The sequence below is a fragment of the Protobothrops mucrosquamatus genome, unplaced genomic scaffold (genome assembly GCF_001527695.2).
Source record: "Protobothrops mucrosquamatus isolate PMUCROS unplaced genomic scaffold, P.Mucros_1.0 scaffold1669, whole genome shotgun sequence".
NCBI lineage: Eukaryota > Metazoa > Chordata > Lepidosauria > Squamata > Viperidae > Protobothrops > Protobothrops mucrosquamatus.
The window spans coordinates 40,680-56,220 of record NW_015387826.1 but is presented as its reverse complement, the minus strand read 5'-3'; the positions used below and the strand labels follow the sequence as shown (position 1 = coordinate 56,220).

The following is a 15,541-nucleotide window of genomic DNA, read 5'->3' as shown; positions in this document are numbered from 1 at the left end:
GATGTCTTTAGGGAAACACCCAAAAGGGAACATTTTTAGCTACTTCTGTTTTCTCCCTTCTTATCTGCAGTGTGCCAGATTTACTGGGTGAAATCTTCATTGTATGTGTGTCAGCTTTGCTGGGTGGATTGCTTATGTAATCAGAAAGAATAAATACAAGGATTGCTTGTCATTTGGGGCTTCTCTCTTTTAGAAGAGCCCATCTTTGTTCAGCTGAATAAAAACCTAAAGCTGAAAGGCAACTTCTGGTTTCCTGTACTTTTTTATCAAGCAACACTTCAGAGCCTGCACAACAAGGGATGTGGTGTATTTTTTTTTAAATTATTCTTCCCTGATTTCGTTCTGGGCCTAAAGGCCATCTGTCCACAAGTGTCCAGTGTTGCAATCCTCAGGTTTTCTCAAACCTGATCCTATGAGGAAAAAAAATCATTTCTAATTCCAGAGATTGAAAAGTCTTGCTTTTATGTTCCATGTTACAGGTAGTCTTCGACTTTTAACTTTTAACTACAACTGAGACCAGAATATTGGCTGCTAGCAGGAGGGGTTGTTAAATGAGCCATGCCCAATTTTACGACCCTTTTTTGCCAGGATTGTTAAGTGAATCACTGCGGTAAAGTATATTATGTTGTCATTAAGCAAATCTTGCTTGTCAAGAAGTCAGTTGGCAAATGGCGATCACAAACTCCAGGATACCGCAACCATCATAAATACATCCTGGTTGCCAAGCACCCAAATTTTGACCGCATAATTGTGGGGATGCTGTGACAATCGTAAATGTGAGGAAGTCACTTTTTTGAATGCTGTTGTAATTTTGAACGGTCATTACACGGTAAGTCAAGGACTACCTATATCTAGGAATTAATATAGTTGGATTTTGTCTATATATTGTGGCTTGATTGAGGTCTGTCTTAGTGCATTCTTGGAATCGTAGCCATTGGCATTTGCAAACCAGTTTATGGCAATAAAGTTTGGGCTTTTTAAGAGAGACTGTTTTATTCCCTCCCTGTTAGTGTGGGCTCTCTTTCAATGCTGCAAAACTTAAATGTTGATACGATTGCATATCAGTGCAATCGTATTATTAGTTATCCATTTGAAAGCCCCTCGCAGTCAGTTGTGTCTGGAACCCCCTATAAACCTAGTAACTAAATAAATAATTGAAGAAATAATTGGGTGAGAGATATAACGTGATGACAATTTGCTAAATGCCATCACTGGATAAAAAGCAATCAGAGGACTGCTTTGCTATACAGTCAAATACACATTTTTACAATACAAATTACAATTTTAGTTTGTCCTGACCAAAAAAAACCCGTGGGCTATGAAACAATCAGATGACTGTTTCAATTTTTGAAAGCAATTGTTCAACCAGTCCAGATGCATAAAGTGTTATTTATGAACTACTAAGAAAAAGGACTACCTTCTAACTAATCTTCTTTCTTACAATATTCAGACCGATTGCAATAATGGGAAATCTGCCAGCTTCATTTCTTTACCCGCCTGCTTTCTGAGTGTAGTTGCCATACATTTTACTAAAACACCACAACCTTAAAGCGAATCATCATTATGGTTTTTCTTAAAACGGAGGTTAAAAACTTGCCTCATCCTGAAGAAATGCTGGGACCGATTTGCTCATCATCTTAATTTTTTCCGGACGCGAAAACTGACTGTCAGAGAAAGAAGGTGCTGTGGAAACTAAAAAGCAGCAATTCACATTGAGAAAACTAATTAGATTCACGTCTTGCTAAAAAGATTGACTCATATAGAAGTGTTCTTGGAAGAAAAAAAACAACAACCCACAAGCATGCTTCAAAAACGTGTACATGCAAGTTACGTTTCATAAAACCAGAAAGCTTTGCTGCAAAGAAGCATAAAGATCTGGCATAATTAATGATCTACGCAAGTCCTTTCTGAATTTTCGAATCTCCTCTAAAATAAAGATTTTTTTACCATTCCTCCATTCCTCCGTGTCTATGGAGATTCTCAGTCATCCAGGTCATAGCTGTCCCAAAGATGCTTTTCCACAAGGCCATTGGACTTTCTTGTTTCTCCTTTGAAGATGTTTCGCTTCCCATCCAAGAAGCTTCTTCGGCTCTGACTGGATGGTGGGGAATGGAAGGATTTATACTCATTTGCATTCTTTTAGAGAGTCATTGAGGCCACTTGGAAGTTTATCTGTGTCCTCAGGGTCACCTGAGTAGTGCAAATGGGGGTGGAGCTTTCTTAGATAAACCTCCAGGTAGCCTCAACGACTCTCTAAAACAGAGGTGTCAAACTCAATTTCATTGAGGGCTGCATCAGCATTGTGGTTGCCCTTGGGGGGGTGGGGGGGTGGCCGGGGGGGTGCGGCCTACTGGGTGGGCGTGGATGGAGTGGGTGTGGCCTACTGGGTGGGTATGGCCAGCACTACATTGTTCGCGTCAAGGGTGCCTGTGGGGGCCTGGGCAGGAGTAGGATAGATCTGAGGGTCTCTGGCAGAAGGGGGTGGGACCAGGGCAAGCGCCAAGGCATGGTCCATTTCTTCATTCCTCACAAAGGGTGACCCCTCCCAAGCATGCACCCAGGGGGCGGGGCTGACAACAGGGACTGGTTCTTCGCTGTTTCTAGATGGCCTTGTGGAGCTAAGTCTGAATGCATTTCAGCATAGATGGCCACCACAAAATTGTACATTGGCTCCCAGCCGGCCTGGGCCAGGGCCAAGGCAGCAGGGGCCGTTCCCTCACTGTTTCCAGGATGGCTTCGTGGGCCACATGAAACCACTTCGCGGGCCGCATCCAGCCCCCCCGGGCCTTGTGTTTGACATGTCTGCTCTAAAAGAATGCAAATGACAGCTGTCTGCAAGGAGTATAAATCCTTCCATTCCCACCATTCAATCAGAGCTGAAGAAGCTTCTTGGATGAGAAGCGAAACATCTTCAAAGGAAAAACAAGAAAGTCCAGTTGCCTCGTGGAAAAGCATCTTTGGGACTTCATTCCTGCACCTGCAACAATATAGGCCTGCAAGAATTCTCCCATGAGATACAAGCAAAGCTATCTGAGTTGGTGCTTAAAGATCATTTATACCAAACTTACATTTTATATAAATCAAGAATTCATGACAAGCCCAGTTTATAAATACATTTGCCAATTGGTTAATTCAATCAATCCATTTATTAAACAGTTAACAATACCCCTCTGTGTAGAAAAAAAAAGCCTGTATCCAATTGTAATGTTATCAAGGAATGATCTGAATTTTACTCTCTCTCGTCCAAGTTCAATAAACTTCCTAAATCAGGAGTGGATAACTTTTTGGAGGCAATGGACTAAACTTACAAATTTTTACCAGGAAATTGAGGTTGAGGATGATCATGAAACAGAGGTACAGAGGAAGATTAAGCCTAGGGTTTTTCCAGACATTTATTATCTTTTTAAACTGCATTAAGTCTTTTGTAGGAATATTTCCTGCTTCAAAATATCCGGAAAATGGGATGCTGTTTTTTTCTCCCCCTTTTTTCTTAAACTGAACATTCATCATCCCTTCTAGCAGATGAAGAGTGGGAAGAGGGGGGAAAAAAATAACAAAGCTCAGCGGGTGGTAGAATTATTCAGTGGACACCAAGTTTTCCACAAACAAAAGCTGAGCCCTGTATCTAGCAAGAACATAAAAATCTCAATTTTTTCCCCTGATCCTTCTCTGGGATCAAGGCCATATCAATTTCTTTTCCCTCCCAAAACACAGGATCGTTTTGCCGCTGAGCTATACATCCTTCGTGATGAGATTATCGTTTTCTTTTGCATTACTACCTCATTCTCATGTTTTCCACCGTTTGGTTCCTTCCATTTGCTGGGTGTTACCTTCAGGTGGCCAATGCAATCATGCGTTGCTTTAAACACACAAGAGCTCTCATCAATGCAAAATTAGTTCTTATTTTATGATGCAAACTATTAGCAGAACCAGAACAGCCTCCCAAATGTATTAGTGGTTAGTCAGTAGTATAACATAAAATAGCGAAAAGTCACGAAAATGTTATATTTCAGGAAGGGTCTTATTACTCACTTCCTGCTGGGTTGCCACTGAGCTCAATTGGGTGATCTGATCAAAAAATTGCAACCACAAATAACATAGTGTTATACTTAACAAGAAGGCTCCAATTACAACCGTGCTGCCATTAACCACAGGATCTATTTATCTAGTGATGGATAATAATGTGGATGGGTTTTTGAAAATAGACTTTTTTCAATGGTGAAAAAAGTAAGGTTCTACATTTAAGCAAGAAAAACCAAATGTACAGGTATAGTATAGGGGGTACCTTGCTCAATAGTAGTAACTCTGAGAGGGATCTCGGAGTCCTAGTGGACAATCGTTTAAATATGAGCCAGCAGTGTGCTGCAGCTGCCAAAAAGGCCAACACAGTGCTAGGCTGCATTAACAGAGGGATAGAATCAAGATCACGTGAAGTATTAATACCACTTTACAAGGCCTTGGTAAGGCCACACGTGGAATACTGCATCCAGTTTTGGTCACCAAGATGTAAAAAAGATGTTGAGACTCTAGAAAGAGTACAGAGAAGAGCAACAAAGATGATTAGGGGACTGGAGGCTAAAACATATAAGGAACGGTTGCTGGAATTGGGTATGTCTAGTCTAACGAAGAGAAGGACGAGGGGAGACATGATAGCAGTGTTCCAATATCTCAGGGACTGCCACAAAGAAGAGGGAGTCAAGCTATTCTCCAAAGCGCCTGAAGGCAGGACAAGAAGCAACAGATGGAAACTATCCAAAGAGAGAAGCAACCTAGAACTAAGGAGAAACTTCCTGACAGTTAGAACAATTAACCAATGGAACAACCTGCCTCTAGAAGTTGTGAATGCTCCAACACTGGAAGTTTTTAAGAAGAAACTGGACACCCATTTGTCCAAAATGGTATAGGGTTACCTGCCTGAGCAGGGGGTTGGACTAGATGACCTCCAAGGTCCCTTCCAACTTTATTATTATTATTATTAACTGGGCAGGTTATGGAGGATAATTAATCCTGAATATCTACGGAGATCCTCAGTCCTCCCAAAGGTGCTTTTTCAAAAGGCAACTGGACTTTGTTTTTCCTCATCTAAGAAGCTGCTTCTCAGAACTGAAGAAGCTTCTTGGATGAGAAGCGAAATGTTTACAAGGAAAAACAAAACCCAGTTGCCTTTTGAAAAAGCACCTTTGGGACAATTAATCCTGAAGTCACAATGCTACCTCCAGACTGAAGGCACCGTGCTTCTAAATTCCACTCACAGTAGAAAGGTTGATTATATGGAAAACAACAAAACCAGTTGACTACGGAGATTCTCAATCATCCAGGTCATGAATGTCCCTAAGGTACTTTTTCAAAAAAAAAACAAAAACCCCCACTGGACTTTCTTGGGTTTTTTTCCTCTGAACTGAAGTAGCTTCTTGGATGAGAAGCTAAATATTTTCAAAGAAAAAAAACAAGGAAGTCCAATTACCCTTTGGAAAAAGCACCTTCGGGACAACAAAACCGATCAAGTCCTTAGTTTGATCCAGCAAGGTCACTCTCAGTGTTACAGACAAAACTGTTGTCTCTGGATCTGCTCCTCGCTTCAGAATCTATAGATATTCTATTTTCAAGCTATTCTATAATTGCATTTATATTTCGAAATGAGATACGGCTAAGAGAGCTGCCAGATGTTAAAAGTAGAGAAAATCTCTTGAAGAATTGGCAAATTACAAGGCCTAATTTCATTTACGCTTTAAAAAAAATACGAAAAAAAAAATCAAATCCTGGATGGACGCCCCAAGTTACATTTTTTAAACTGTTTAACTCCTTTCACCGCACTTAGCCTAGCTAATAAATTCATTTGTTTTCAGGATAATAGGGAGTATCATATTTGCAAGATCAAATCTGTGTCAGTCACCAGGACCAGAGATTTACTCTTCCGAGCTTCTAGACTTGGACTGGAGCCCAACCTCAGGGAACTGCAGCCAGTTTTGGTCACCATATCAAAAAAAAAAAATATGTTGAGAGTTTGGAAAAAATTCAGAGAAGAGCAACTAAGACGACCAAAGGCCTGGAGACTAAAACATACAAAGAATGGCTGAGAGACTTGAGTTTGGCTAGTATAAAGAAAAGAAGAAATAAGGGAGACATGATAGCAGTATTCCAGTATTGAGGGGCTGCCACAAGGCAGAGGGGGTCAGGTTGTTCACCAGAGCACCAGAGGGAAGGACGAGAAACAATGGTTGGAAACTGGTCAAGGAGAGAAGCAACCTAGTATTAAGGAGAAACTTTCTGACAGTGAGGACAATCAACCAGTGGAACGGCTTGCCCCCAGAAATCGTGGGCACTCCATCACTGGAGATTTTTAAGAAGAGACTGGACATTCACCTGTCTGAGACGGTATAGGTTCTCCTGCTTGAGCAGGGGGCTGGACTAGAAGACCTCCAAGGTCCCTTACAGTTCTATTCTATTCTATTCTATTCTATTCTATTCTATTCTACTCTACGCTACGCTACGCTACGCTACGCTACGCTATTCCACTCTACTCTACTCTAACTTCTCTCTACTGGAATATGTGCTTTGGGCTATTCTATGAGTCATATTTATGTGGTGCCTTCCTATCGGTTGATTGGGGTTATCCATCCATTCTTCCAAAGCAATAAATTGGTCAATTAATAATGGTCAAATATTCTAGGAAGTTAGGAATGTCCTGCCCATTTTAATTTCAATTATGATGGCATGTCATAGTTTATGTAAGATTTGGCACACATTTTATGCACACTCTGAGTTTAGCTGAAGGCTGTGGGTTCAAACTTGAGCAACGTAGTCTGGACTGCAATCTATATTTCTGAGAGAGTCATCTTTATACAGGGCATTAAATCAAAAGTCACAGGCCAATCCAAAGTTTAAATCATGCAATATTTTAACGATTTTAAAGCCTAGCTATTAACTGTCACCGAAGACACAGAATACTTAATGCATACATTTTCATTAAAGTAGAACATTTAAATTCATGCAATTACATATAAAATAATTACCATCTTCAGCACTAAGCACTAAGTCTTCCCTGGCAAGGTTTATTTTTTCTTTATCTGTGCAAGAGGAAAAATGGTGACACAATTAGATAATTCAGCTGTTCAGGATATCCTTATAGGTTGAAGCCTCTTGAGATGGGAGAGAAGCAAAATGAAATTTGGAGTAAAGTCAAGTTCTGAAAAAGCCTTCTTTACAAACCACATGTACTGTACCACAGGAAGAGGAGAAGGGTATCTATCAACATTTTTAGTACAATTTATATGCAGGCAGTCCTCAACTTACAACCACAATTGAGCCTAAAATTTTTGTTGCTAAGCGAGAGTTTTTAAGGGAATTTTGCCCCATTTTACGACCTTTCAATAGATGTTAAGTGAATCATGTAGTTGTTAAGTCACTAACATGGTTGTTAAATAAATCTGGGTCCCCCGTTGAGTTTGCTTCTCAGAAGGTTGCGAAAAGTGATCACATCACCCAGGGAACACTGCAGCCGTCATAAGTACAGTAGTGGCCAAAATTGTGGAAACCTTTTGGGAAAAGTGTATTTTTGAGGTTTGATGGCTAATAACACCACTTTTTTTTGGAGTAGTACCATCAAAATCAATGGAAAGATAATTTAACCAAGAATACAACATTTGTTCAATTATCTGTACTGTATTCTATGAAAAGGTATAGCCAAATAACCAGAAAAAGGAAGCACAACTTGCTTAGGTTGATACCTGATATCAACTTAAGCAAGTTGTGCTTCCTTTCATCTGATTGTAGCCAATGAGCATGAGCGTTTAGAAAGCCAATCAGGTGTCATCTTGTTTTGGCAATGAGCCAATCAGATCACAGTAGGATTCAGTTTTTGATGTCATGTATTGAAGCTGAGAGGAGGATATTTGTCAGTGTGTTATGTGATCACTATCAAGTTGGTTGGGTTTTTTTGTGTTCTTTCATTTAATGAGCTTGTAAAACGTAATAAAATTAAAGTAATGGTGCAAAGAGTTCACTGGTTGTCCAGAAAGCGATGCAAAATAGTATTATTAAGTGAACAAGGCTACAGTTATAAAGATATTAGAAGAAAAATGGGTGGAAACTTAACCAAAGGTGGCATTTCTACTGTACACTTTTCCCAAAAGGTTTCCACAATTTTGGCCACTACTGTACATGCCAGTTACCAAGTGTCTGAATGTTAATCATGTGACCCCGGGGATGTTGCAGTGGTTGTGTGAAAAATGGTGACAGGTCACTTTATTCTGTGCCGTTGTAATTTCAAACGGTCAGTAAATGGATGGTTTTTGAAGTCCAGGACTATCTGTATAGTACATTTCAAAAATAATTGATGTAGAGCACTTTTCTACTGATGCAGTTCATCCAATCTGCGTGCCAATGACTTAATCAAATCATCACCTGATCCCACCAGCATTATCCACCATGTGGTATAATGGAAATAATGGAAATAAAATGCGGGTGCAGGTAGTCCTCATTTAGCAAAGGTCTCACGCAGTGACCATTCAGTTGCAATGGTGATGAAAAATTAATTTTATGAGTGACCCATCCTTGAATTTATGACCTACGTCCGTGAAGCAAAGGAAAGTTGAATTAAGATCATAAGCACAGTTGCAGTTGGGAGCCACTTCCCTCGCAACTCAGTCGTTGATTTGCTGATCCAACTCAGTGGTTCTTAAGAGAGGACTGCCTGTAATAAAAACTGGGATGAGACATGATGGATTTGGATCCACCAACAGCTACAGCATTGATCAAGACAGGGTGTGAGCCATCTCACAAGGCATCTTCTGAAACAATCCCGGTAAACAAATAACTTTATACAACTTTTTTCAATCCCTCCTCTAGCGATTAGCTTTGTAGATATATTGGCTTGATGAAAACTTTTCAAGGTGTTTACTCCTTCCAAAAAGTAACACAAAACGACAACGGTGGACAGATTGGGACAAAAGTATACTCAATGAGAAATGTTAAGGGCATGGAAAAATGTCAGATTTTGCTCACTTGAGGTGGCTGATGGTATGTCCTCTACACTTTTGGAAGGAATTTGCCTATTTGAATTCCTTTTCAGGGCCTTCATAACGGGGTTCAACTCTTCCTCCGAACCTGTTTCAAAACAAAAAATATGAGCACGGCACAACACATAGACCGATGTCCCAACCGGGATAACCTACCTTTACCTGTGTTAACTCACCCAAGTTTTAAAAATAGAAACCAAAGAATATAAGAACGCCAGCCCTTATCACCATTCCTTCTTATGGTGATCTGAAATTATTTCATTATTCACTACCTCGCTTTTCCCTTCCCTAGCTGAAATTTGCCAGGACGGCCACTGAATGGGACAATTCCACATTTCTTGTCATACAGGTGGTCCTGCACTTACGACCATAGTTGAGGCCCAAAATTTCTGTTGCTAAGCAAGACAGTCGTTCAGTGAGTTTTGCCCCATTTTACGACTTTTCTTGTTAAGGGAATCACTGCAGCTGTTAAGTTAGTAACATGCTTGTTAAGTGACTCTGGCTTCTCCACTGACTTTGTTAGTCAGAAGGTCGCAAAAGGGAATCACATGACCCCGGGACACTGCAACTGTCCTAAGTACATGCCAGTTGCCAAGCCTCTGAATTTTGATCACATTACTATGGGGATGCTGCAATGGTCATAAGTATGAAAAACCGTCCTAAGTCATTTTTTTTTAGTGCCATTGCAACTTTGGTCACTAAACAAGTGGTTGTAAGTCAAGGACTACCTGTACGTAATTCCACCCTTATAATGAAAAGTAAAATCCCATGCCTTCTACAGCCCCATTTCTTTATCAAGAAATATTTTTATCTGTTTGGGTGTGTCCTCTAACATCGCTACTTCACGAGTAGTTTCGTGACAGGTTATCAAATGCCAAGTACGTGTCTTTCTTCTTGCGTGATGGGCTTAGTCAGCCGCGGTTGCCTTAGTTATTGTTGCTACGGGAAGGAAACTTTGAGGTTGATAGGATTTTGAAAAAATGATTGATAAAGACCAGGTTGCAATTTGTTGGGCTGGCTGGAACAGAATCACAGCCAGAGGCTGGCATGAGAACCAACTTTTGAATCGTGAGAACTGGTGCTGTTGAAAGAGCTAAAGAACAGAGCAGATAGCTAAGCAAAGCAGGAAGCCATCCTGAAGTTATAGTAGATATTCAAGCAGGCAGCAGCATCTACTACCAAAAAGGTTTTAAACCATTTAGTCAGGGTAGAATTGGAAGGGACCTTGGAGGTCTTCTAGTCCAACCCCCTGCTCAAGCAGGAGATCCTGTACCATTTCAGAAAAGTGGCTGTCCAGTTCTTTTCTTAAAAACCTCCAGTGATGGAGCAACCACAACTTCTGAAGGCAAGCTGTTCCACTGGGTTTATTGTTCTCACTGTTAGGAAGTTCCTCCTCATTCCTTCCGATCTGAAGGAACTTCTTAAGTTCCTTTAAACTTGCTTAAGATCATTCCTCCTGATCTTAAGAAACTCCTTAAGTTTCCCCTCATTCCTTCTGATCTTAAGAAATTCCTTAACTTTCTTTAAACTTTCTTAAGATCATTCCTTCTGATCTTAAGAAACGCCTTAAGTTTCTCCTCACTCCTTCCAATCAGGAGGAATTTCCGCAAGCAATCTCAGAGGTTCAGATATATTAAGAAAGCAGGTATAGGAGGAAGAGCCGAGAAAGCATAAAATAAAATCTTGCGCTGGTTTCCAGCTGTGCAAGATTGCTTGGAATAAAAAAAAAATGGATATCCCAAATTTACTTTGCTGGGCACAATTCTCTTACGAATCATAATGGAGCACATTTAACTCAAAACTGTTTGCTGAAGTCAAGTCCTCCAATTGATTGAAAAGCAATGCATGAATAAACCCTTTCCTTGTCTTCCTCTGGTGAAGTTGTCTCAATTTGCTAAATTGAGGCTAAAACGAACTTTGGAAAAGTGACTATTTAGAATTTCCAACAATTTGTGCTGTCAAAGTGAAAGGGCTGTCTACAGTATTGATCATGTCTCTCTGCCAAACTAAGGCAGGAAATTAATCTTGTAGGAGGATGATCCAAACTTATATCTGGCTGGTATAAAGAAATCCTTTAAAAAAAATATTATTCAGAACATATGCTACCATTTCTGGCTTCTAACTGATTGGACAAAAGGAAGATAGGAAGCCATCATAAATTAGATTACCGCACAGATTTTTGCCCAATGTTCTGGAACTACGGAGAAAATACATAAGCATTTTTTTTCTAATTTAGAGTAAAATGTATTTCCCTTTAAATCCTGACGAAGGAACCTATGCCCCTTGAATTGTAAGTCAGGACATCTTTGCTTTAAGGGGGCGGGGAATGAGTGTGTAGCATCCAGGTGGCTTTCTAACAATCTTTATAAAACAGACCCAGATTAGAATGAAATAATTTTTAAATGCTCACATATTGGATCTCTTTGGCTTCCCAGAACGGATTTATTTTTCTCTGAAAAATCTGACTCACAATTCTTGGCATCTCCATCAACATCGTTGTCATCGCCAGCAGGAGGGGCGGCCTGATAACGCTCCACTTCCCCGCTTTGGATAGGACTTCCACCGAGGGGGGTGCTTGATCTTTGCAATCCGCGCTCCACTATCAGGCTTCTGTTGGCATCAATTAATGAAGTGGAAAACTCTGCTTCTTTCTCTTGAATACTTCTGTCCTCTGCCTTATCGGCTGTGGAAGGAAAATCCTTATCTTTTTCCAGACATGGGGTTTCTGAAGATGCTAGATTAAGATGGATTATTTTTTGGAAGGCCATGTCCTCTGAAAGCTTTCCTCCTCCGTCAGTTTGCTTGGACGCCTTCTCTGTAAGTGGGATTTTAAGTTCACTACGATAATCCCTCGACATTTCTACAGGTGATTTTAATGCCTGATCCTCTTTTGCTGTGATTTTCTGGCTACATGGTAAGATTTCAGAGTTTTCCTTGAGTAACGTTTGGAAACGGGCTTTGAATTCAACCTGTCTAGAATTAGAAGGAACAGTAGATTTTTCTACTCTTTCAATTACTTCCTGACTATTCCGTGTATCTTTGGCACAAGCTGAGCTCACAGACTGATCAGGCTGTAATGGGGAATGTGTCAGTTTAGGAATTTCTATGTCTCCAAGTAACCCTGTTGCATCTTCGTTAAGTATTTGTTTTAAATTGGCTCTAAATGTTGCACGATCGCATGATTTTGGTTTCATAGTTTTCACAACTGTTTCCATCGTGTCCACAGGCTGCTTCCCAGCTAATTCTCCCTGGATTCTCTCCTTAGGATCTGCATATTGTTTAGTTGCTTCCGTTGTGCCATCTTGCACGACAATCAGCACTCTGGCGTCTTTGTTGGTATCTTTGCTTTTCTCAGCAGTCTCACCCACAGTCTCTCTCAAATGACTGGACGTTTGGGGTGAAGCAAAGTCTTTCTCTTTATTCATTTGTTGATATGATTTTTGTTGATTCTCTTTAGGAAGATCATCAAATGGTGCTTCCAAAATGTCCTGGGTCCTGGGCCATGTTGCTGATTCTTTCAACAGACGGATGAGTTTAGCGTTCAAATCGCTGCATTCTCTGTTTGGTGGGACGTTGTTTTTGGATACCGTCTCCAAAACGTCTTCTTCAGCAGAGTCTGTTCTGTTCTGAGCTGCACCACAGGTGTCAGGTTGTATCAGCTCTAGGGATGGAATCAGCAAGTTCTTTTCCCAAGCAGGATTATCACTGAAATACATTTGCCTGTCCTCTTTCACAGGCATGGGTTTTAATTCTTCCAGCGATCTAGGCAAACTTCCCATGTTGGTTGTGAACTCCACAGGCTGAGTTTGGAGTAAGTGATGTTTTTCCATAGTTCCTTCTGTTTGACATCCCTCTCTGCTCTCTTCTGGATCACTGGGATAAGAATGATGGCTGCGCTCCATTACCTTATTAAAAAAATCCCTTTTTTCTGACGTAAGGTCTGCTGGTTCAGAAACATCCATTATGATATGTTGCCTGAGAGACGCCTGTAGATCAGATGTTTCCTTAAGCAACTTCTCCAAACTCGTACTAAAAGCATCAGCACCAGCAGTTTTTGGTGGGACCAAAGTCCTACTTACAATCTCTACGACCTCACTTGTTTTAAGACCAGCTTTTCCATCTGTGCCTGAAGGGACAAAACTAGGTTCTTGAATCTGATCATTGGGAGCCATTTGATCCTTTCCTACTAACTCTACACATGGAATCCATTTCTCATGTATTGGTGGGCAAGAGGACTCCCGGAACTCTTCAACCAATGCTGTTGGTTGAAAACTACTGTTAACAACCTTGTTATGCTGTATTTCAGGTGAAATTTTTTTTATTCCTGCCCGTTCCTTTCCTGGAAGCACAGGAGATGAGTCATCGTCCCTTGTTAGGACATAATCTAAACGCATGGGTACTGTAGTTGCTGTTGGGGAAAACATGGCTTCTGCTAAAGGACTTTGGGGCGAAATATGAGCAGTAGGTTTCTTCATTTCCTCTTCTTGAAGAGAAAAACCAGATCTTCCATCATCCAAAATGGCTTGGCTACTTCCAGTTCTTTCTTGTAACTCTTTCGTGTAACTTCCAGTGCTACTCTTATGCGTCTGTGGGATGGTCTCATCAATTTTGCTCTGTGGTTTAGTCCCCATATCCCAAAAGTTTCTCAGGCTCTGGAATTGGGAAGGGTTGAGCATTTGAGACCTGGATTCTTCATCCATTTTTTCTTTCAATGAATGGATCTTAAAAGGAGACTTTGGTTGAAGAGTCCCTTTTTCTAAAGCAGTGACTTTTGGCCTTTCACTTTCTTTAGAAGATGCCATCACTTTGTAACTCGGCTGCAAATTGCTCTCATTCAACACTCCTGTAATGTTAGCGTTTTTCTGGTCATTCGAAAGTACTTCATTAGATATATTAATATCTTGGTTTTCTGTACATTTATCTCCTTGGATGGGCCTGCTCGTTCCTGAAAATTTTACATCATCACCTTTCATCTCAGACTCCTCCTCACTTATCTCAACTTTTCTGAAGGTAACTAAATTATATTTGCTTTGTTCATTGTCAGATTCACTTGTTACATATCCAGAAGATCCGCTCACTGGTTTTATCCTACCGTATTCTTGTGTATTACTAGACATATTTTCATTTGTAAGAACTTCCTTATTTCCAAGCTCTGGAGTCACCTTCCCACCTTCCCAGAAAGCCTTCATATCCTTGACTCTTTTCTTATCTCCTATCACCGATGGTTGTCTTAACTCATGTTGTTGCAGGACCAGGTTACTTCTATTGTTGGCGTGGGGCATATTTTCAGTGTCTTGAAAATTACAGTCCTTTCCTTCAGGATCTTTTAGAGTTTCTCCAGATTTAACCTCGCTGTTTTCTTCTTCCAAGAAAGATTTAACATCTCTCTCTCCATCAGTGTATATCTGTGAACTGGTTTCTCTTTTCATTCCACTTCCAAAAGAAGCGTCAGTGATATGAATATTGTGAGAAGCTGCATTCACGTTTTCTTTGCTTCGATTCAAAGGAGCTTGGTCTCCTAGGACCACTTCACTTGGACTTTCGCTTTCCGAAAAGGATAATTGTCCTGGTTGTTTTACGATATCCTGGAGCCTTGAGTCTTTGCTCGTTGACTCTCCTCTTTCACACAGAGACGATTTCAGATTTAACAGCTCTGTATTTGACTCCTTATCTTCTCCAATTGTAGACAATTTCACTGACTTTGGGGTGTCCATCTCCTCTGTAAATTGCTTTTGCTGAGGTGTTATCAAAACTGTTTCTTTATCAGCAGTACTGGAACTTCTTTTGAACCAGTCTAGCACTTTGGATATAGATTCATCAGCGGCCTTCAAATTTTCAGCAGCATGTTTGTCAACACTGCGACCCACAACAAGAGCAGGCTTACCTTGCTTAAGGTCTGCACAGCCGGTGTTTGACAACTCGGCTTCCTCTGCCTCAGCCAAACGCAACTCCTGGCCTACAAGAGACACAGCCAATATTTCTTGAGAAACAGAAAAAAAAAATTGTAGCCTCCCAAATTAATGGTATCAGTTGATTTCAAGCTGCCTAGATCGGCCTGACTATATACCAGGGGTGGGGAACTATGGCGCTGTTATGACATGTGGACTTCAACTCCCAGAATTCCTGAGCCTGCCATATTGCCCCAGGAATTCTGGGAGTTGAAGTCCACACCTCATGAAAGCGCCATAGTTCCCCACAGCTCTGCTATATGCCTTTAAAGAAAACTATATTTCATTTTTAGATGGTGTATTTTGAATTGTAAAAGTGACTATCTTTGAGGGCAGTTTTCCAGGCTGCCAAATACTTCCCAAAACATTATTTCCAAATACTTCCGACAGCTAAAATGCTTGCATTTTTAAAAGCTAATTTTAAAATGTGTGGTCCAATTTATAGGGTTTTACATCAGCCAATCAATTAAATTTGTACTTCAATTATTACATAGGCTGTCCAACTGCATAATCAGTGTTTTTTAACTAAAGCTATTCACATATTATTTATTTACATTCCACATCCTGCATTTGCAT

General features: G+C 40.5%; 1 protein-coding gene across 1 annotated transcript in view; it reads right to left on the bottom strand.

Annotated features, from left to right (window-relative positions):
• Window positions 1-15,541, bottom strand: part of LOC107293602 — a 50,165-nt gene that overhangs the window by 14,341 nt on the left and 20,283 nt on the right. The window contains exons 7-10 of the mRNA XM_029285430.1: window positions 11,488-14,973; window positions 9,004-9,105; window positions 7,014-7,067; window positions 1,598-1,692 (exon numbers count right to left, since the gene is read on the bottom strand). Coding sequence (XP_029141263.1) covers window positions 1,598-1,692; window positions 7,014-7,067; window positions 9,004-9,105; window positions 11,488-14,973 — 3,737 coding nt within the window. The remainder of the gene's footprint in view (window positions 1-1,597; window positions 1,693-7,013; window positions 7,068-9,003; window positions 9,106-11,487; window positions 14,974-15,541) is intronic.